The sequence below is a fragment of the Thermobia domestica genome, chromosome 13 (genome assembly GCF_964235325.1).
Source record: "Thermobia domestica chromosome 13, izTheDome1.hap1.1, whole genome shotgun sequence".
Classification (NCBI taxonomy): Eukaryota; Metazoa; Arthropoda; class Insecta; order Zygentoma; family Lepismatidae; genus Thermobia; species Thermobia domestica.
Window position 1 is genome coordinate 8,714,524 of NC_137466.1, and position 24,829 is coordinate 8,739,352.

A 24,829-nucleotide genomic window follows, 5' to 3' on the forward strand; every position below is an offset into this window, starting at 1 on the left:
GAAGCTGGAGTACTAAGCTCTTAGAAATGAAACACGGATGACAAACTAAAATGATCTAGAGAAGAAAAAAATGTTGATAACTCAAAAGTTAAAATAAAGTTAAATGGCCCCTAAAATCCTCTCAAATACTATATTCTTCATGTTAGCTTTAATTCGTAAAACATGTGCTCCATCCATCTTGATGGTGAATTTCAGAGCGAAATATGGCATTTAGATCATGGAATTCTTATTTAACTATAGAATATACTATAAGGAAGCTATTTAGATAGAAAAATCATGAAAATGAAAAAAAGTCAAAATTTCCAAAATTCTCGTTTTTTCCCAAATGTGCTTTTTAGTGCCGGCTTTTTATGTGAAAAAAAAACATCGATTAAAAAAAGCCGCCTTTTTTGCATCTCTACTATTTGATGGTTTGGTAGATCCTCTCCATAGTTCTTTATCTGCAAATTTGCCACATAATATAATTCGCGTCTCCAGACGAGAGCCTAAAAGGTATACAGTTACATATGTTTTCCGCTTTATTTTGACTTATAGAATAGTGCTCTGTTGTTCGTGAGCGCCGTTATTAGAACACCTGATATATTGCAGAAATATCACACCTGTCCTGAAAAGATTCAGTAATTGAAAATCCCTTGAAATTCTGCGTACGTCACTGCATGTGAGGCAAAACATTACAGGAAAACTACGAACGATTTTGTCATTGCATAATCATCTATTCAATATGTCCCATATACACAGTTATTTAACTTAATACTTAATACTGTGCATAATTTACTGGACACAAAGAATTCAAGTTATTCAAGAAGTGGAAAATAATTGGTTGGATACATTGCTCACACTACTACTTCCATTTGTATTTCTCAACCGATTCTGTAGAAATCATTTGGTTACATATTATTTAACACGCATACTTATTAATAGTGTGGGTAGAAACGGATTAAAAAAAATAAGTAATGATTGAAAAATTAACTACCTTAATAAATACATATATCATACGATTAATGAACTTATAAAATAGGAACACTATAATATTTTCATGATATATTGAAATTCAAGTGTGCATTCGATTTCCACCATTTCTAAAGCAAATGAGATTTCATCCGGCCACTCATTTTCAGCAGCAAAACGTAGACCTACCGTTTAACGTAAAATCTGAATCACATGTTCTACCTGGAGTCAAACTCTGGTATACCATGCTGAAGAAGCGTTTCCCAACCATATATCCACAACGAAGCTTCGAAGTATACATTAATTTAGAACAAGTCTAGTGACCAAATATGCTTAACCCCCAGTGAGCTTTCTCCAGCTTAAACCTACCGTACATGACAAATAAACTATTCTCTACTTATTGGCATTTTATAATTATTACTTAATTTATTATTTCAATCAAAGTGTAACACTTTCATATTTGTAGCCTTACATGATTGCTTTCAGAGTAACATTTCAGAGGTAAGACAATTTATAATGTAGTTCAAGAACATTCATTTATTACCTAAATGCTTGAGAGAGAATAAGAAAAAGCTGTTAAAATATCAAATGTTATTAAATTCCGAAATTTTCAAGTGTATTAATAAAGTGCATTTTTTCCTTCACAATAACTGGTATATGAGCATGGCTAAGCAAAGAATTCTTCAAAAGTGTGCTGCGAAGTCCTCTCATTCTTGAAACAACATGAATTAAACGGCGGCGTGACAAACATCTTGGCATTTGAAGGCGGCGCTCCAAGTTCCCTTTAGATGCTGTTAGCAAATGAGAGGCCTGTGGTATTGTCACGTTTATTTTGTACACATTCACTTCAGGTTATTCCCTGCCACCTGACCGCGCTGTAGTTCGTCTGTTTAGCTAAGTCATACCCGCACCCCTTTACCACTTGGCAACGTCGCGTCAGAGCTTGCGATTTATTCGTTTAGCTGAAATGCCAAGATGTTTGTCACAGGCTTTAGTTCTCTCCTGTGACAGGCAGATCTTTCCTTTCCCATCAGGCCCGCAACTAGGGTCTCTGTCACCCGGGGCAAACACACAATTCGGCGCCCCCCCAAGGTTTAGTCGAAAAGTATCACTTATGGATTGCAACTGTAAATAACATTCTTAATGAAACCAGTTATATCGATTTTTAAGTACTTTAACCCTCTAATACGCGCGCGGGCTACCATTGTAGCCCAGCGTTTTTATTTTCCTTGCCGCAAAGTAATTCGAGATGATAACTCAAAGGGTGTCTGTGTACCTTTCTATCAACTATCATTCTACGTGTTTAGGGTGTGGTCAAACGTAAAATCGAAAGGACCTCATTGTTATTCTGCTTGAAAGTTTCATGGGCTACATCTGTAGCCCGCGCGACTATTGATGTCACGGGTGTTCCAAAGCGTCAAAGTTTTTTCATTATAATTTGAGTGTTGATCAGGTGGTCAATGAGTTTGCAAAATGCCAATTCTGATGAGAAATGTTTTTAAAACCAATATTTACGATCCAAAATCATTGAGAACATAACAATGCAACAATGAAAAGATTATTTTTATTTCTGTAAATTTTTCGGTGTAATCCTTTGATGTGGAGAAAAAAAGAAAACTTTCCATCAACAATGAAGCACACAAGAACTCCACACTATATTGTTATGTGTACCTCTCGAACTTGAGCACTTTCTGTACCTTTTGGGCACCTTTCTGTATACTTTCTCTTTCTGTATATATGCACCTCTAAGGTGCACACAAGTGATAGAAAAAACTGATTCGAGCAAAGCATCTCTCTTTACAGTGCATTAACTAGAAAGTTCATTAAATATGAAAGAAATTGCTTCATAAAATATTAATAAATAGATCAATATATTTTGATTATTTAATATATAGTAAATATTATACATTATACACGATTAATGTAAAAAAATGATTGAAATTAACAATAAAGCATAATAAAGCATAAGTTGGACTGATAGATAACAATTAAAAATGCCTCGAAAAGCTCTCAAGCAAAACTAATAGATAAAGCTTCATACAGCCTTCACTCGCAAAATCTCTTGGTAGGCGTACAAGAAACAATTAAATACACCGAGGCGTGTAAATTATCTTTTCCGCCATAAAACTGCCCTCTAGTTTAAAAACATCACAGCAATTGCGTAACATTACAGGGAGCGCGTCTGAGCTAAACTCTTCAACCACCAGCAAGCAACAAAAATCGGGAACTTTTCGCCCCCGCCCCTATTGATAACAGCGTTTTAAACTTCAGAGCTGTTCTCAATGGAATTATACAAACAAACAGCTCCTTGTGGTAGGAAAAGGAAAGGGGGGCGGATCCTCTGTGGTCGCCCAAGGGAACAAATGCATGCAATATTAGGTTTTTAATGTATGACATTACACCTATTTAGATGAGACTCTCTCTCTCTCTCTCTCTCTCTCTCTCTCTCTCTATATATATATATATATATATATATATATATATATATATATATATGGGACGAAAAGAGGTCCCATGGAAAAGGCCAAGTAAACTTTTGATTTCTTTTAACCTCTAGAATAAGTTCCTCAAGGGAAAGGGTGCGATTTTTTAAACAATTGATATATCTTCTTTCCGGCGCCCCCTCCAACCACGCGCCCGGGGCACGTGCCCCCTCTGCCCCCCCCTAGTTGCGGCCCTGTTTCCCATCATTCTGTAGAGCGTGCAAACCCAGCACAGGCTGAGACCTCTAGCTCCACCCACCAACCCGCTTCCTCTCTCCTCCTATCGGCTGCAAGGAGGTAGGTAAAAAGTTTCTTTTAGCCACGTTAAAAGTGTATTTACATTGTATATAAGGGCAGGAATTTAAAGGGTTGCTAAGTGACACAGACTACCGTGAGAAAAAGCTAAGCCAGAACGCGTGGACAATGGGTAACATCAAGCATCATGGCTTCAGTTATATTGCTAAAATGTCTCGTGGACGTCAATCAGGGTTGAAGATTGCATTTTAAAATAATTCAATCTTAGTTTGGTCGTAAAATATAGGAATAAATGTCCATAAATATGTTTTTTGATTATTACTCTTTGTACTTATTGAGAAAGCACATAACTATGTGACTACAATACAGAGCCAATTTTCCTCCATGTAGCCAATTTTTCCTCCATGTATACATATCATTTGAACTTGCAAATGAAATACGGTAGAAACAAACAGAAAAAAATATTTAATAGTTAACAAAACGGCCCAGGTCAGCTGTGCATCAATCCTCTGCCATCTATTGCTTCAGCTGATTTACTCTTGCTACGGACGAACGCATGAAAAGTTTCCGGTAATGGATTATGACCATAGATAATGTATATACTATATTTCCCAACAAAAACATTTATGTTGCCATAGTTGAATATGTTCACTATCTTATTGTGAACACGGACAACTCTTGATCTGGTAATCTTGGGTGTTAATTTGTATTTTGAGTACTGACTGTTTCTTTAGTCCTCGAGAGTTGGTTAGTAGTGGTTTCCAATGTATGTCGATAGATGAAGGATTTCAATTAACTCACCTAAATAATTGAAATACTAACCTTTGGTCTTCTCTGATTCTAGCTGACGAACTTTTTCCTTCAATTCTTCAGCTAAAATGAAATTTAATAACATGTGTTAAGTACAATTTATATAAACAATGACTATATGATATATATATATATATATATATATATATATATATTATATATGGTGTTTCAAAACACCGACAACGTTTGGGAGGTGATTCCTGACATCAAGATAAGACGAAAAGTATACACCAACCTGGATGTACAAATGCTTCCTTTCGAAGTCTTAGACTGCCCAAAACATGAAATAAATTAAGTTTAAAGGTTCATAGCTTCAAAATAACGGTGTCTACCGTAGTCGGGTCAGGACTTCACTTAGCAACTAATATAGACATTATCCAAAAATACATGTTTCAGAATCCTAAGGTACTTATCCAAGAATGTTTGTAGAGGGAGTTTGGCTACAGGCTTATAATTTGAAGTAGTCACCAACTACCTCTATAAAAACTGTTGCAGAAGTATCGCACGATTCTGAAACAGGGGTATTTGGATAGGGTACATACTAATTCCTAAACAAAGTCTTGACCCAACTACGGTAAGTTCCATAGTATTGAAGCTATGGACCTTTAAAGTTCATTTTTTTTTTTTTTCATGTTTTCAGCAGAGTATAATTCCGAAGGGAAACATTTGTACACCCAGGTCGGTCTATATTTTGTTTTATCTTGGTGTCAGGAATCACTTCCCGAACGTTGTCGATGTTGTTTTGAAATACCCTGTGTTATATATCTAGTTAAGCATTGTTAAATCCGTATTTATTTCCTGCTATAATATCACTTTGTATTTATAAATTAAAAATCATGATGTGCAGTGAAAATATTTTTACCTCAAAATTGAATATAGAAAATGGGGTGCTCATCTTATATGCCGGCAAATACAGTATTAATAACCTCAGAAACGTTACCAGCAAGATTTTACTTAGGAATACAATATTTCAGTAGAAACAATAGCGTATACAGTTATTATGTAATAATAATATGTATTAATGCTGCTAGTAGTAGTTGTTGTTGTAGTAATTGTTATTTTCAAAGTTCAAGCAAAGCAAATACTAAACCTTTGAAACTTAATATTTGTCTATTCTAGAAGAAATTGGATTAACTAAACGTTGTGGCTATTCCAAAGATTCTAGTCTGTTAACGAATTTGGAAGGTGTGCAGTGTGAATTGGATGCTCAAAAGTTCAATATTGACAAGCCTTATGTAGGCATAAAAATGACTTACCAGTACATTTCGACACAAAACTTGAAACTAAGTCGTTAATCATTACACATCGGAATTAAAGCAAAAGCAGTGAAGCATAATCAATCTACAGGGTGGCCCAAAAGTAGGTATACACCCCTGCATTGATCAAGATTCTAGTTTATGGCTTCGCTCCTTCCGAGCTTCAGATATAAGTAAAAGCATATTAAGAACAAATAATAAAGAAACTAAGTCTATCAGATGGATAACAATAAGAAATCATACAAAAAGCGATGAGCTGATCAGTACGGGACGGTATACCTACTTTTGGGCCACCCTGTATATTCATGAAGTATCAAAATTGATGTCTGAATACATATCTAAAAGTGGCTCAAAGCAAATTTAGAATTAAACTGAGACAAAAGAAAATTAAATATTTGAATAAATGTTCATTGTAATTGAAAAATAAAATGTCAGTTTACAATTATCTTTATAAAGTTTTAATACAATTCTCAATGTCTTCTTTTTAACTGTTTTTTTTTTTTTTTTTTTTTTTTTTTTTTTTTTTTTGTCAGAGAGAAAGCCTATATTATTAAACTTTTCGATTACATTTTTCACATTTGTATTTTACTTCATACATTGATATATTATATACAGTGATGTAATGCTAAAATTTTTTGTAGGTATACGCTTGATCGCTTTCAAAAGTATAGCGTATACGCAAGATTACTTGGCGTATACGCACCCAATATACGCCCATGCTTTCGTAAATTTAAGGTGAATATACGCTGGACTATAAAAAATTTAGGTGGGTATAATCACTTAAAAAAGGAGAAGGGTTATAAGAACGAAGACCAATTTTAATTACTGTATACTTACCTTCTATTTTTTCCGTGTGAAGATCTTTTATCAACTCCTCACCTACATAAATACAAATAAACGTTACCATAAACTCTACGGGTAGGAATGTTAATATTAAGGCAACATTTTCAGTGCTTTCTATTTGTAAGTTTACTGGAAAAATGTTAAAATAAACTCTCGAAATTGTATTAAGTCTTTTCATTTACTACATAATATCTGTATAAGTAAACAGTTCATAGTTTTAACTCCTTTTTCAACACATTTTAATATTTGCTGAAAGAATATTCTGTAAATACGTACTTTCACTACATCTTTCGTTAAATAAAATATTAGAACTCTAAGAAATAATTCAAAATTTACTGTAAAAGACAAAGGACATGCTTCATGGCTTCCAATTTCGAAAAGAGGTCTGGCCAGTCAAACTACATGTTGGGCTATGGGTGATATACAGTGTGTTTGAAAAAGAACTCCCTAGTTTTAATGTGTCCTAGAATCTGTACAAAGTGACATACACTATTCTAGTTTGTGGTGTTTGATTCATTAACTCTCCAAGTTTTGTCTCCTTGCAGTTGGCAGGTCTGCTTGACCTTGAGACGGCACCAGTGCTGTCTTTTTCCTCAGTTCAGTCCAGGCAGGCGTGCAGTGCAGAGCAACTCAGCAACAATGTACTCCGCAACACAAAGCGCAGAGTGGTATTTGGTTTTTGAAAACTGAGTTATAACAGTACAACGTAATTTTAGAAGTCAGTATGGTGGTGAACCACCTAAATAAGAATCTTAGCTGCGGTTGAGACAGTTACACCTGAAATGTTAGTGAATACGTGGCGAGAAGTGGAATATCGTGTCGACGTGTGCAGGGCCACAAATGGATTCGATGTTGAAGTCTATTAACATTAAACAAGACTTGAAGGAATTCTCTTTCATGATATGTATTCATTGATGTAAGTTTTCATTCATTTCCCAATTAAATTTGTACTTAAAACTAGGGAATTCTTTTTAAAACACCCTATACATTGCTCTTCTATCTACGTTTCTAAACAGATCAATCTCAAATATTATGTACCAGGGTGGAAAAAAAATCATGATTTTTTTTCAAAAAAATCATTTTTGTTGATTTTTTTGATTTAAATCGATTTTTTTGATTTAAATCAAACCTTTTTCTTCGTATGATACAAGTCGCGAACTGAAGAAAAAACATTAGGAATTAGTATTAAATGTTAATTATGTCATTTAAGTGAAAGTATTGGGTTTTAATTTTGAATTAAATCCCAATCGTTAACCTATTTCAATCCCAAACAATGTTTCTTAAGCATTAAGGAAAAAGTACAGCAATGTATATCAACATGACACTTTTCTTTTCACGAAAGCTACTGATATTTGGCAGGGGCATATTTTTAAACAATTGGAACTACGAAATACATATAAAGTACATAAATTTAGCCTAAAATTAACTAACTCACTCTATGACCTATGGAACCCGGAGGTTCAATGCCATGTTCACAAAAGCTCTCCTGACTTCTATCCTTAGTCAACTGAATCCAGTTTCTATTTTGTATTCTTATTTCTGCGAGATCCATCTCTCCCATGTGCGACTAGGTCTTCCTAATGGTCGTTTTCGGATTGGACTTCTAGTTAAAACTTTGAAAGCGTTCCTACTTTCTTCCATTCTCGCTACATGTCCTGTCCACCTGAGCCTCCAAGATTTAATGACCCTAACAATGTTTGGTGAACGGTATAAATTATGCAGTTCCTCATCATGAAGTTTTCGCCATTTCTCATTTCCGTTCCTTTTGGTTCCGAATATTCGTTTCAGGATTTTATTCTCAAATACTTTCAGTCTGCGTTCTTCCCTCAGCGTAAGCGACCATGTTTCACAACCATACAGCACAACAGGCATAATTATCGTTTTATATATTTTAAAGCTTCAAATTCCTCGACACAATTCGCGATGATAAGAGATTTTGAACTGAATAATAACACGAATTCCCTGCAGGAATTCCAAAATAAAAAAATCAAGATGATCAGTTCCAGAAGAAGAAACACTTGTGATTGTTAAAGATATGTTTTATGTGACGTGAAAAACAGTTCAAATGCGAGTTGTCCGTGCATTTAAGACATCTATACATAGCAGGCACGTTTTCATACTTTTCTGTTGGCTATTTTATTTCCTCTTACAGTTTTTCCTGCACAGGCGCGGCAAATTTTCTGCGATCACATCGCAGATCGCGGCATGTTCTGCAATGGGGTCAAGTATCCACTTTATCAAAAGTATTATTCGATATTTTAACGCATCCAAAATTTGCCGTATTACGATCCCGAGGAACTTCTATGTATTTAGTACATAAATTTCGCCCAAAATTTTAAAATCTAATTTTTTTGTTTGTTTCGGAGAGGGGATCGAACCCTCTAAATACGCCCCTATTATCTGGAAACAAACAAATAGACATGAACACAAAAGAGCTTTCATCTTAAATGTCCATGGTGATTTCCCCGTTGGAACAGAAATTTTAAAACCCTGTGTTACAAAGAGAAGAAAGCAGGGTTCACCCGTAACCGGTTCAAACGGGATTTTCCCTGATAGTTCCCACATGATACTCGTTTCATGCTGTGCTTACATACATTTGAGTCTCACTGTATTATGATTATTATCTTTCATAATCGGAATAACAGAAGAGAAACGGGATTTTACTTACTTTCACTTTAAATTAATTCATTTCGGAATTTGATTTAAATCAACGATTTTTATTTAAAAAAATCAACTGATTTAAATCTTGATTAAAATCGTGATTTAAATCAGACTGATTTAAATCAATCCACCCTGTTATGTACTCACCGGAAATCAAACTTCGGAACATGCACACCAAAGGCAACAATACCACCAATTTTATCTAAATTGTCAATAGGGATCGATAAAATAATACATTTGTTAGTAACTTAAGTCGATTAAGATTTAGTATAGCAATGTGAGCTAAGTCGTGAAATCATATTGATTGGTGTGGTATGGGTAAAGCAAGAAAGTAATCGCCGAAGCACTGATGGAATGTGTCACTTTCTTCGTGACTCATGATCCGGAAGACACATCCATAGGCAATCAGACCCATGACGCATTCTGACCTGCACAGACCCATGACCCACTCTGATCTGGACAGAGTTAGGACTTGGTCTGACCCGGAGACGTACGTGTGAGAATGCAATTCTAACAATGTTTCTCTCCTCTGTCATTGCCTTTGTACCAAATATAATTTTCTTCCTCACTTGTTCAAGCGTGTCAAACATTGAGCTCAGATATAAGTTTATTAAGAGTACAAACGCACCAAATCACAGAAACAAGCCACACGTTTCTGTATGAGGAATCATCAAAGTTTAATCGATTTGTAAAACTTGTTTAGAATATACAAGATGCCACTGAGCCGTAAAAGTGTTTTGGTAAATTTTTTCATGGTCTGTGTTCAAAAACCATTTATATGAAAACTAACACACATTAAATTATATTTATCAAACGGTATCCTGATGAAATATCACGCCAAGAATCAAACAAACGAATGTTCGAGTTTAAGCAATGAACATAATCAGCTGTAAAATTCTGACGTAATGCTCCAGAGATATTATTTTGGCTGCTTCTGGGTCATTGAGTGTCTGAGTAAACCGAATCTGAGAAGCGAGATCCAGACCCGGACAAATGTCGTGGCAAAATGTATGTTTGACGTCCCACGATTATGCGCTTAAGGCTAAAGGAGACGATGAGTAAGGCAAGTGAATGATGGAAAAAATGAAATGAAATCTTTCAGTTTTACGTCCCAAGGTGACGTCGGTTAGGCTAAAGGAGACGGTGATGATGAGAGATGAAGGAAATGGTGGAATGAAGAAAGTGGGAGGAAACGGAAGAACCCCGAGAAAACACACGAACATGTCCACCACGAACTTACTTCGCCGGGGATCGAAACAAGCACCCAATCACCAAGGTAAGCGCTCTACCACTGAGTCATCGTGACCCATGACCTATTCCATCACTCCATCCAAAGACTTACTATGACTGTAATTAAATGTAATCTATATATATAAAAGAGAACGTACAAATCCTTTGTTAGCTCATCACGCTAATACGGCTGAACCAATTTCTTTCATTTTTGGGGGGTTATTAGGATTTGGACCCTAGATGGTTTTTATCATATCACTTTAATTTTTAATTACCAGTGTCTTGAGATAATTGACCATTCAAGTGTCCATAACGTACAAATCCTTTGTTAGCTCATCATAGCTAAATCTAACCGTATTTATATGCAACCCACATGACCGTGTCACTCGGCGGGTTAACATAAATGACAGGCGATATAATGTTAACATTTACTGCAATCTTCTATGGTTTTTATCATATCACTTGAAAGCGAAAAAGTAAAAATTATCTAAGTAACAAAGTTTATTGCGTTCCGGGGTGACCCCAGCGAAGCGGGGTGAACGCTGCTAGTAGGCTATATACATATTTTTAATTCTGTTGTCTGTCAGTATGCATTTTGTACGTAAGAATTTCGGCTGATACTCTTCTCTCTTCAATAGGAGCATGATATAATACTGTTAAAATTACCAACATGTTGGTTTAATACACTTCTATGCCAGTAGCGTACGCAGGAATATATTTCGGGACGGGTCCAAACTCAATATGCGGTTATTGTGTATTAAACTTCCTAAAATTGCCCCTAAAATTAGGCTAAATTTACATAAAAGTCGAAATTTCGGGGAGGGAGTACGGACCCCCCAGAACTCATCCCCTGCGTACGTCCCTGCTTCTACCTTCAGAAAATTCTGACTTATTATGCTTTTAGAGGCTGTCATGTAACTTTTATACACGATTTAAATGAATCCTTTGCAGTTCTACATGTTCTCATCTGGAAGAAGTTTAAGAAATAATAATTCCTCTCTTGAGAATTCCTGAGGTAAATCAGTAATTTTGCACCCAATAATTTTAAAGACTGACCACAGTTCTTCGTGGGCAGTAAAGACTGCGAGTTTAGCTTTTAGTCTGTTATACTGTTTTCACATTATCAAATTCGCTTATCTTTATAAAAGAATGCAGAGAACAAACTTCCGTATTAATATCTTATTTGTTTACTTTCATATATTAATAAAGACCGCAATATGTTCTTATCGGTATTCCCTCTAAGTAATATTTAAAAGACATATGCATTAGGTTCCGATGGTATTCACTGTTTCGCATAAGCATGAATCAGTAAAACATTTTTAATACATACATTTTTCTTTTAAACTTTCTTTTTCAGCTTCTGTAGTGGATAGTTCAAAACTCTTTGTCCTGACAACTGTATTGAATTGTCTTAGTATATCATCCAATAAATCCGCTGCAAATAAGAAAATCATATTTGTAGTGTTGAGTTTATTGAAACCAAGGATGTTACAAATAGAGGATTTGCCCATATGTATCGTCATACTATTAAATCGATGAAGCCAAAAAAACAATCGAGCATCGGCACGTCTGATTGGCTACTCTCGTTTCCGCCATGATTGTTGGCTCAAAACATTGCGATCCTATTGGGCGGAGTGGGCAGAGTAGGGGTGGCGAAACTGTGACGTATGGCTTCAAGATTTTGTTGTAAGGGCAGATCATCTATTTTATAAGATCCTTGATTAAAACAACGCAAATAAACACAGAAATGAATTACGATTTACAACAATTAATACACAAATATAGTAATAAAAACAACTGTAATGTAATAGCAAATGTCAAAAATCTGGAACTGTATTGCGGAGAGTTTCAATGTGTTCCCTAGGGATCGATATTATGACTAACTATTTGTTATATTCTAATGATTTTCTAAATAACATAAAACTTACGAATACTAATATGTTTGCTGATGACAAGCCTAACAATCCAGGATTGTTTTGTTTAAAACAAATGATTAAAACTTATTTCAAACAATTGATTTTGTTTAAAATAAATTTTATATACGTTTTAAACATTTTGTTTTAAACACTTGTATTTTTTAAGGCTTGTTTTAAACATACGTTTATTTTTATTTTATTTTATTTTTGTAAAAGAAAATTGCCAGAGAAAGAAAGTTGTCTAAGAGTGCTCCCATTCAGAAGACTATTTTCTTCCCATGTGAATGTTTTGATTTCTCGTGGCTACAGCAGGTCAATGTGGTGATCTACAATTTATTTTGTCTCTTTTTCCCCTTGTTTTTAACGTTTATTGTATTGTTTAAATGCTTATGAGTTAACTTGCGAGAAAGTGTTATAGTCGAAGGTTGGAGTACTTGTAGAACTGACATTTTTTTAAAAAAAAATAATAATAAAAGAATTATCATGGAAACAAGTTTACGTGTTGTATTCAGAAAACAAAGGGTTCTTTGCTAAAATGCGATTTTGGAATTAAACTATCACAGGCATTTGTTCGTACAATAGGCTACATGTTGGTTCTCAGTCTCCGTACAACTTGGAATCGTTTAACGTAAGTTTTACGGGAAGAAAAAAGGGCATCATTTGGAGCAAATTTATTAAAGTAACTCAAACTCCACCAGATAAGAAACTGACCATACGAGCTCGTTGCAAAACGTGTAAGAAAGAAATAGTTGGTTTAGTTCAAAGAATGAAGAATCATGAAATATGCAATGCAGTGAAAAAACTGGAAACTTAAATGATACTTTTAAAATACATGGTAAAAGTGTTGATTCGAAAATTGCTTCTGATGATTTTAACGTCAATGATGTGGTTGAGATGCAACTGGGAACCTGAGGTAAGAATTATTTTGTATCACCAATTTATTTTTCATTATATTATGAAAATTTTATTTCGTCCCTCTCCCACATCCGTTCTAAATTTTAAAAACTTTACACTCTGGCATAGCTCGTATGAAAGGATCACGCAAGAAAGCCCAAGGTATGGCAATCACGTGCGTAAATAACCATTAAAGCGACACTTATTGTCACATCATTGCCAAACGCCAGTGAGGTTCCTGGGACGACTTTATTTACATTTGTCTGTCTGTATGTATGTATGCGCCAAGCTTCAAGACGCAATTTTCGGTCTTCTAACATTAAATTTTAAGGGTAGAGGCACGAGACGTCCGGTATTTGCTGTATAGATTTTGACTTCCACCCGACGTAAAATTTCAAAATTAATGGTTCGTATCCCACTTCAAACAATAAGCCCTGTTTCATGCTATGCCTTGGTGCAAAACTGTAATCAAACTAAAACTAATTTTATGCGTTTCGAACAAACTTGGGTTGCAGGATAAATTTCTCCAACTTTTAAAAATATAAATATATTTAGATACGAAGCGTTCAGAACACATGGGATCCAAGTCCATTTTCAGAAAGGTCCACTTTTGCTCAGCGAATGTAGTATCTTCGTAGTCAAGAGTACGAAATAAATGAAACGAAACCCGTGAAAAGGTGTGGACTAGTTTCATAGGACAACCGCTAGACAAGGGAATTGATGGAATGGGGCAACAAGAGGGCTAATTTCCCTCTCCTTGCTCATCAGCAGCGTAGCTAGAATATTTTTCAGGGGGGGCCAACGAAGGGCCAAAGAAAATTTTGAGGGGGCCATCTGCAATGAATGAAAAACTTGATTCACATAAATTTATATTATATATATATATATATATATATATATATATATATATATATATATATATATATATATATATATATATATATATATATATATATATATATATATATATATCTGGAGTCACAACGTCAAAGGGAATAAGTCAAAAATGCTACTTTTCAGGAGAGCGATTTGAAAATTTTGATGAATTTCTGTATTATATTGCATCTATTCTAATTAACACATCGAGTTGATCTAGACATATATTGTCATTCATACTGCTTTGTTACGTATTAGCTGCAATGCTTCGAATTTAGTTTCAATGGGGAGTGGCAATGACGTCATTTTTGACTTATCTCCTTTTACCTTTTCAGATATTCAAATATAATATATATAATTTATTATTACTGGTCAAAAGGAATAAGTCATACATCAGTAGTTTTTTTTAAAAGATAATGGTTCCATATTTTAAGCAAAAATAGAATAATAGAACTGTAAAAATATCCATATGTCTATTCTAGTGTTAGAAATATATCTACATCAAAATAATAAAATATACAAAAGTGTTCACACCAACGTTCATATGTTAATCGCTGATTGCTCGTGCTCATCATCTACATCATCTATAACACTAGGGTCTGTAAAAGGAACACCTCTGCATGAAGTTAAACTGGTATAAAATGAATGGTAGATTGGACCCAGCAAAGGTAATAGTGAAATTAAGTCTCTGTGTTTTTCCGAACTAATAGGGTTGGGTCCCAAGTAGGTTACAGGTACTGGTACGTTTCTCACTGATACTGACCCACGGCGTCGCAAATCCATACAAAGGAACTTGTCTTTTTCATCACAAGACTTTTTGTACTGAACAAGTCCAAATTCTTTACAGTATCGTAACCAGCGTATGTTAAGCAATTTTACTTGTTCCCCATGTGTATTCTGATGGCGATGAACAAGACTGGTCTTCAGAACTTCGGAATAAGATCGAAAGTCTTCTCTCTTCATTTCAACTACTTTGAGTGGCTTCTTTCCTCGTGCCATACGGACCATCTTGTAATCTTGTGGAATCCTAATTTCTACTTGAGATTTTTTTTTTTCTCTCAATCCGGGCATGAACGCTATCACACTCCATATGTGTATGGCCTGGTTCAAGAAATTTGTGATTTATTAACTTCAAACTGTCCTTCTCGGTCAGAGCATAAGAACACATTGCTGCAAAATTTATGTTTCGGTTCTGTCCTACGCAAGTGTCAGAGTACATTATCAAATGTGTCACTGAATCTGGCAAGATCATGATATAGGAAAACATGCATGACGCCATTTGATCTGAACCTCTTCCAGCGATTCCTTCATGCCACATGTAACAAGTCACTGTATTGTCATTGAACGCATGAACTGTCGAGTTGTAAGTCCACAAAAGTCTTTTATAAAATGCCACACTTGTATGTAGACTAGGTGTTGGAAGGCACTGTTGTAAGTCAAAAGTAATTCCCAGTCTTCCCATTATCACTTTCACATTTTAGTTTACCCTGTCTTTTTGCTTCGTAACAATTTTCGACTTTAGATTGATTATTCAGTAGTTGTTGATTTAGAACTTCTTTTCCATCGGATGACGCATAACTTACTTTATTTTCATTTGAAGCACATCGCATGACTTGCAAGTATCTACTTTAGGCGCTTTGACGGAAATAAAATTAAACTCTTTCTACATGAACTTCATGTAAAATGTATAACTTACTTGAGTATGATTACTTGACCAACTCTTCTTTGTATAATTCATATATTATTTGCTTATTGAGATAGCTTAATAAATAATTCTTATTACTTTTTGTTCATCCATAATGAGATTCACATATAGGAAGTTTTTCGAAATGGGAACGCAGATTCGCCAAACTTTCTCTTACAATCTTATTCGGGGGTACTTTGAAGCCTTTTTTATCAGAAGAAATTATGCCTGACTCAGATGATTTTTTCTTGTCAATAATAACGTTAATGTATTTAACATCAATTGAGAACACTTTTAAAAAACAACCTTTAGAAATCTGCACAACATTTTCACCAGCTGTAAGAAAATATTGACACGTGACTTCTCGAGAACGTGGGTTTGGTGTCCGAGGTCTTGACAACGTTTTTGGAATTAACTTCACACAGTCTGCAAGATACTGAGATTGCACATTATGATCGGCAAGATTCCAAAATTCCCGAAATGTAGATTCAAGCTGATCTTCTGTTAGTCTTTTACTACACTTCATACGACACGAAGAAAGAGTTTTTGCTTTCCTTTCTGGCATAACATTTCCTTTTCTAGAAACATTCTTCTCCGAGGTCCTTTCCTCTTTTAGCTTCTGTTCTAGTCATTTTTGGTCCTTCACTGACTTCAGTCTCACATTGATCTTTGTTCCGCACACTATAAGAAAAGCAGCTTTCGGAAAGATAGTTATCATTAAAAACAGGTGACAATTGCCTCTTAACTGCTTTTGAATGAACACTCATAGGTTTAGATACTTTCCTTCGTCTTTTAACTTCAGAAAATGTTGATTTTTTCTTCCTCTTCTTTGTTCCGAGTTTCACAAAGTTTTTCATCACAGTTTGTCGAAGAATAAGATGAAAGTTCAGTTTCATCAGGATGGTAACTTGATCCAGAAAGAGAAATATCGTCCAAACTTGATTCCGACGGCTCGTTAAGAGCATCAAAAATGGAACGTTCATCAATTTTACACTACGTCTCAACTAAAGATATACACACAAGGTGCTCAAATACAATACTAAGTTCTGTGGTGGGGGGGGGGGACAAATGATTCGATTGCATTAAAAACAATAAAAGTTACACTGTTTTTTCCTTCCTCTTTGCGACAAGAAAATATTTAAAGTAATTTTTCCTTATGCAATTATTGTTATGGGAAATATATTTCTGACGTTTTAAGTATTAAACAAACATCAAAGACTCGCCGCCAATATTGTTTTAAACTTTAAACAAACCGAAAACGAAACATACATTTTGACTAATCCCCTTATACTGAGTTGTATTTTGAAAGAAAAACACACTTCTCCCTGTATAAGGGAATAAGTCCGACTTACCCCTTTTACCAACACAAGAAGTACATGATTATGACTTGTCCCGAAGAGTTGTTACGTCATAACTCCCAAACTAAGAGCGATAGAGCCATCTCGTTTCTACCAGAGGAAGCTCTTGTCATATGATATCGAATGGTGAAATAAAAAAAAAAATTGACATTTTTGACTTATTCCCTTTGACGTTGTGACTCCAGATATTATATATATATATATATATATATATATATATATATATATATATATATATATATATATATATATATATATATATATATATATATATATATATATATATGTGTGTGTGTGTGTGTGTGTGTGTGTGTTCAAGATGAATGTTTCCATCTTTGTTCATGATTTTACTGTTTTCAAAACAGCGAAAATATAAGAATTTACTACCTCAAACAACTAGGGCACATTTATACAATTGATTTCCATTCTAATATAAGTAGTTACTTAATCACGGCGTTTAAAATATGTGTGGCTGATTGATTTAGGTGGAACGTAGAAGCAGAGAAATATATACACATATACTCAAAATCAAAAGGGAATAAAGTGCCTCGTTGAAATTTGCACTTATATCATGATGCTAGTTATTTTAGGAATTTGCTTATTATATACGAAGGCAGAGCTACCAGAACTTTAGCTCTACTTTCGAATCAAGCTGATATGCATACTGCTATGTTAGGTTTTCACAAACAGACTAGTGGAAACTCCATTAAAAGTAAACTGAACTTATTCTATTTATTGTAATGATTTTCCTCACTCTCACAACAAAGAAAAACATTAAATATAATACTTCAAACACTTGTATAAACTATACACTTTCGTTACCTTTCTAAATCTTTTATAAACAAGTATTATTACGTGACAAGGCAAATTATTTTATGTTGTATTAAACGGTAGTACGGACAGTGTTATTTCAGAGAAGGTGGAAGATTATAAATTTCAAAAACAGCGCTTCGTCTATATTGTCTTGTTAAAATAGCTAATTTCACTTGTGTGCTTGGCAGCTGTAACACATAGAAGCATTGATCAATACCAGTTTGTAATAGTTTACATTACCAAAAAAAAAAAAGTATGTAGTTTATTTAGGTAGTTAATAAAACTGCTTATGAATACAAAAACAAAAGTATGATCAACCATGTGCATTTGAGCTTAGCGGTATTACAATGACTTCAGATTCGGAAGATGATGTGATCGATCCCTCGTGGGCAAATATTTCGACTTAGGAGTTTACCAAGATTCTTCCTTAGTTCACTAGCGAAATGTTTATGGCCCAATTGACTCATTTCCCTAATTTATATTCTCTGAGCCTCGGATGTTTCAAAGCCTTAAAATAAATTCAAATGTAGTTGTAGCAACTTAACGCTACTATCCTGTAGTCGATGCTAAATTAATATTGTTAGTTTTGAGATTGAATATGAAGGCACAGCATTAAGTAGTAGGCTTATATCCTGTTCAAAATTCACGTTACCACTGATTTACTGTTCTGCATAATTCCTACAATGTAATTTTCTCGGAAATGGTTAAGTATATTTTGACGAAGAACAAATATAAATCTGCGATAAAATTTGGTATTCACTGAATGGAGTCTTTATAGACTAGTTCCATAAACTCCTGATATCTCTGTGATTACTAAGTATCAGATAAGATAACGGGATGACAACTTGGTCACGGGAGTAACTATTACTTTTATACAAAATAACATTACTGCCGCGACCAACTTGTATCATCTCGGTATCTTACCTGATTGTTAGTATTCAGGAGATTGTAACACTGGCTCTGTGATAAACTTTGGAATTTCTGTATGAGGTAGCATTTCAGGGATGAAACTACAGTTGAAATTTTTAAAGGAAAATATTTCTGAACGATTTATTTACAAAGAATCACTGAATTTTATTACATTTCTCCAGGCTTTAGTTAGTAGTATCGGTCCATCAAGCTCTGACTCAGTTTTCCTGGAGGCCGCTAGTATCGCTTGTTAACATTGTACCAGAAGGATTCTACAGAATTGCTAGACGTACTAAGGCAAGACCAGAAGGTAATCGAGCGGGAGAACCAGTATCGGTAGCAAATAGTAGTTGTTCGTAGTATTCAGCATCTAATTTTTCTCAAACGATCGGGATGCGAACAACAGAGGGAATGATTATTTCACAAGTAATAAAAACTTCTGCTCTCTTCTTTTATTGTTAATTAAACAAGACGGCTCGATATTAAGATGCTTTGAAAATAATAATGCCAAATTATTTAATGGATGCTATGCATTTGTTCTATGTCGCCATAATCAATGGTAATTAATTACTTGGTGCACAAATTTTAATAAGTAATGTACGAAAACTTCTTTCTTTCAACGCAAGTGTAATGTTTTTCTGTAGTGTATGTTATTTGTAAGTAAGCATCTCATATTTTAGTATGACTTTCAACATTGAAGCGAATGAGAATGCCGACTGATTTGATTTTTCTTTCTGGTTCTTTGTCTAAAACAAAGGGGCTAACTAGGTAAGGGACAGAGATGAAAAATGTTCAGGCGGTGAGGTCAATGCATATGCATCGATGCATATACACCCCACAGATTTTAGTGAATTAGATCTTGCTGAACTACAAGCAGAAACGAGTAATGATACCGGTATTTTATTCGGAACGCAGACTATTGCAACATACGGAATTCTGCAGTTGGTAATTCTGTTGTCGAGAGAGGTTTTGGCAATAGTTTCACTTGTAGTAACGACCCACTCACCGTTTGTCGACCTATAGCAATATCACTTTGTAGGGGGCCACTAGGGGGGCCAAGAATTTGAGCAGGGGGGCCTGGCCCCCCTTGGCCCTCCCTTAGCTTCGCCACTGTTGCTTATAGATATAAAATATTAACATTATATTGTTTACGCTGCAGTGTGGGAATGATTAACGAGTCTAAGTCTGAATGCCATAGTCAATGATGCACAATTACGTTAAATAAATGCAGGGTGTGTCAAAAAGAATACACCTACGGGAAACGTCATATCTTCGCAACTATAAATCCGAAATGAAAGAAAGAAAAAACTACTTGATGAGGTGTAATCTAGAGATTCATATGATTGCCGCTGGAGAGGGACGTCCGTTTAGACGTCTTCCGCCCTTACCCTGAATTTCAGATTTTGGGGGTAGTAATGCAGATTTAGAAACCTTTCGCTGAGCAAAGTCAGACATAAAAAAAATTGAAGTCCTTACACCGAATAAATACGGATTTTGATAAATTATAATCCATTTCCATTGGCCGGAAGGAGCTATAGGCCTATACTGCTCTCTTGTATAGTTCTGAAGGTGGCTCTACTTTCGAGTTTCGGGAGTAGTATGGGCCCCACTTCAGGACACTTTTTGGCCCCTGGGTCCCTGCCTCAGGACCCATGGTCCCTGGCCGGGGTCAATGACCTAGGGGTACATAGGACCACCCCCTCTAAATTTTGGCAGGGGTACCATGGCCCACCCCCTAAATTTTGGCAGGGGTACCATGGCCCACCCCCTAAATTTTGGCAGGGGTACATAGGACCACCCCCCTTAAATTTTGGAAATTGCCAAATTAAAAATTTGGTATGGTAGCCTAGGACCATAGTATGTACCTCTATCGGTATTGGGGGTCTATGTCGTTCCCTTTCATGGGTAAAAAATTGCCAAAAAGTCAAATTTCGGAGGTTTTTGACCTAATTTATCCCCTTGGATGAGGTGTTATTACCCTATATGGTTATATGGGCGTATACAGGGGTCCATTACCTTTCATAAGACATGGGTATATTAATGCACCCCTTGAAAAATTTGGGAGGGGTACCTTGGCCCACCCCTTAAATTTTGGAAATTGACCAATTTAAACATTGGGTATTATAGTACAGGACCCTAATATGTATTATGATAAATTTGAATGGTCCACCTTGTTCCCTTTTAGGGGTACAAAATTGCCAAAATATAAACGTAAGCAATACGTAGTACCACGTGTTTGGTTTTTGGTCGATTTTATCCCCTTTGATGAGGTGTTATTATCCTATATAGTTATATGGTCATGTATAGGGGTCCATTACCTTTCATAAGATATGGGTATATTGGTGCACTCCTTTAAAAATTTGGGAGGGCTACTTTGGACCACCCCTTAAATTTTGGAAATTGCTCATTTTATATATTTGGTATTATAGTATTGGACCCTAACATGTATTATAATAAATTTGGGTGGTCCACCTCGTTCCCTTCTAGGGCTACAAAATTGCCAAAATATAAACGTAAGCAATACGTTGTACCACGTGTTTGTTCTTTTGGCCCAATTTATCCTCTTGGATGAGGTTCTATTACCTTATATGGTTATGTATAGGGGTCTATTCCCTATCATAAGACATAGGTACATTTGTGCACTCCTTTAAAAATTTGGGAGGGGTACTTTGGCCCACCCCTTAAATTTTAGAAATTGCTCATTTTATATATGTGGTATTATAGTACTGGACCCTAACATGTATTATGATAAATTTGGGTGGTTCACCTCGTTCCCTTCTAGGGCTACAAAATTGCCAAAATATAAACGTAAGCAATTTGTTGTACCACGTGTTTGGTTTTGACCTATGTTATCCCCTTGGATGAGGTCATATTACCTTATATGGTTATATGGTTATGTATAGGGGTCTATTCCCTATCATAAGACATAGGTACATTTGTGCACTCCTTTAAAAATTTGTGAGGGGTACTTTGGCCCACCCCTTAAATTTTAGAAATTGCTCATTTTATATATGTGGTATTATAGTACTGGACCCTAACATGTATTATGATAAATTTGGGTGGTCCACCTCGTTCTCTTTTAGGGGTACAAAATTGTCAAAATATAAACGTAAGCAATACGTTGTACCACGTGTTTGTTTTGGCTCAATTTATCCCCTTGGATGAGGTCCTATTACCTTATATGATTATATGGTTATGTATATTGGTCCATTCCCTATTATAAGACATGGGTATATTGATGCACCCTTTAAAAATTTGTGAGGGGTACCTTGGCCCACCTCTTTATTTTGGAAATTGCCCAATTTAAACATTTGGTATAATAGTATAAGACCCTAATATATGTATATATATTACTATAAATTTGGGTGGTCCATCTCGTTCCCTTTCATGGGTACGAAATTGCCAAATTTTAGTACAACCACGTGTTTCGTTTTTCACCTAATTTATTCACTTGGATGAGGTCCTATTACCTAATATGATTATATGGTCATGTATAGGGTCCATTTTCTATCATAAGACATAGGTACATTGATGCACCCCGGGAGGGGTACCATAGCCAATCCCTTAAATTTTGGAAAATTTTTCAATTTAAGCATTCGCTATCATAGTACATGACCTCAATATGTATCATGATAAATTTGGGTGGTCCACCTTGTTCCCTTTCATGAGTAAAAAAAAATGCCAAAATATAAACACAAGCAATATGTTGTATCACGTGTTTGGTTTTTGGCCCAATTTATCCCGTTTGATGCGGTCTTATTACCGTATATGGTCATATGGTCATGTATATAGGTTCATTCCCTATCATAAGACATGAGTACATTGATGCACCCTTCAAAAATTTGGGAAGGGTATCTTGACTCATCCACTCAGTTTTAGAAATTGTTTAATATAAGCATTTGGTATCTTCGTACAGGTCTTCAATATGTACCACTATAAATTTGGATGGTCCACATCGTTCCCTTTCATGGGTAAAGAACTACCAAAAATCAAATTTCGGAGGTTATTGACCCTTTGATAAGTATTTAGCACGTTATATGGTTTATTACCTTTATATGTTTTTGTTCTCTTTTAAATTTGGGAATTATAAAATAACATAATTTGGTAATCGTTTTCTAGGACCCATTGGTGTTCCTCTTATGGCCAAATATTCAAAATTTAAAGGTTATTGACCGGCTTTATTATTGAATAACTACAGGATTTATTACTTTTTCATAAGACACAGGTGTATTTGTGTACCAATCTTAAATTTTGGGAGGGGTACATTTCTTATTGTCATATCAATAATTGGTAATTGTTCTTAAAATTGGATAGTATTTCATTCATTGGGTAAATCATTATGATCACGTGATCAGTTATTGACCTATGATGGGATTAGGAGTCCAGGACATTGGTACATTTAAACTTTGTAGGATAATTTGAGAATGCGTCATTGGTATTGATTATTACAGCCAAATATAAACGTAAGCAATACGATGTACCACGTGATTGACCTTGATGAGGTAGTGTACAGGGATACATAGCTAACCTTATTGAATCTTATGACTCATAGTCTTAAGGGAATACATGCTACAACACTGGCAAAGTTATTGTTGATGTAATTTGATTGGTTGATCACTATCTTTCGTGCAATCTGATTGGCTGATCATTATCTTTCGTGCAATCTGATTGGTTGCTGATTTTCAAATCTTTGCTGCATTCAGTTTTAAGTTTTGTTTAACATTTAAAAAGTTTGAAACTTTGGTTTGACATTTTTTCGTTTGATATTTTTAGTTAAAAATGTTTGTTTCAGAATTTTGTTTGAAATTTATGTTTCAAAATTTTTTGTTTGAAAATTTTTTTGTTTGAAAATTTTTAATTTTTTTGTTGCAAAATTTTGTTTAAAATTTTCGTTTGAAATTTTTCGTTTCCAAATTTTTTTTGTTTCGAATTTTGTTTTTTCAAAATTTTGTTTGAAAATTTTTTCGTTTTAAAATTTTGTTTGAATTTTTCGTTTCCAAATTTTTTCGTTACAAAAATTTTGTTTCAAAGTTTGGTTTGACATTTTTAAAAGTTTGTGCACTCATTAGTAAAGAACCGGAACTGTTTAGAACTAAAACCTCTGGCAACATTGTGGTGCAATAGTACACATCAGAATATGGGGTTGTACTTGAAATGAAAAAACACAATTCATTGAAATGGATCATTTTATTACACTCCACATACATCCATACCAGATAGTGGTTCTGGATATTGTCGATACAATGTATTTTGAACTTCTTGCACTAGTTTGTCTTTAGCGTATAATTTTAATTCCAATTGAAGTCTTTTAAGGTCTATTGCGATATCAATTGGTGGAAACTCAATGTCCATTTGATCACAAATAAACTGTTTACCAATACAGTTATGCACCGACGAACGATGTTGACAACCATCACAATATCTAGATACATGTTGTACAATATGCATAACACATTTTTCAAAATAGTACTTTTTCAGGAATATACTTGTTTTGTTGCACACTTCCACTGCATGTTTAACACACTGAAATACGCTGATGAATTTGTTCCATTCCGTTTGTGTTAGATACACCATGTTGCGAGGGACATGGAATGTACTCTTTTTACGTAACAGCACCATCTTCTCTTCGAGGACTGTACGCAGCACCACTTCATGATTTGAGCCTAATGATTTGACTATGGTCACATTTAGCTCATCATGAAAACAATCGTTCATTTGGTCGATTCGTGAACATAATATTTGCCATTCTTCACAGGTCAGTTGTACACCAAATTGTTCTGCTTTGCCCAATCGAATTACTGGTTCAAATGTTCTAGCACTGATACCAATCATCACATGTTTTGTTTGAAATATATTTATTGGATAATAGCTTGCGAAGATGAACTCTCTATCG

At 34.9% G+C, this 24,829-nt stretch overlaps 1 protein-coding gene across 1 annotated transcript in view; it reads right to left on the minus strand.

Annotated features, from left to right (window-relative positions):
- The window catches only part of LOC145669112 (uncharacterized), a 166,687-nt gene that overhangs the window by 96,080 nt on the left and 45,778 nt on the right, over positions 1-24,829 (minus strand). The window contains exons 3-5 of the mRNA XM_081737453.1: positions 11,817-11,921; positions 6,590-6,631; positions 4,509-4,559 (exon numbers count right to left, since the gene is read on the minus strand). Coding sequence (XP_081593579.1) covers positions 4,509-4,559; positions 6,590-6,631; positions 11,817-11,921 — 198 coding nt within the window. The remainder of the gene's footprint in view (positions 1-4,508; positions 4,560-6,589; positions 6,632-11,816; positions 11,922-24,829) is intronic.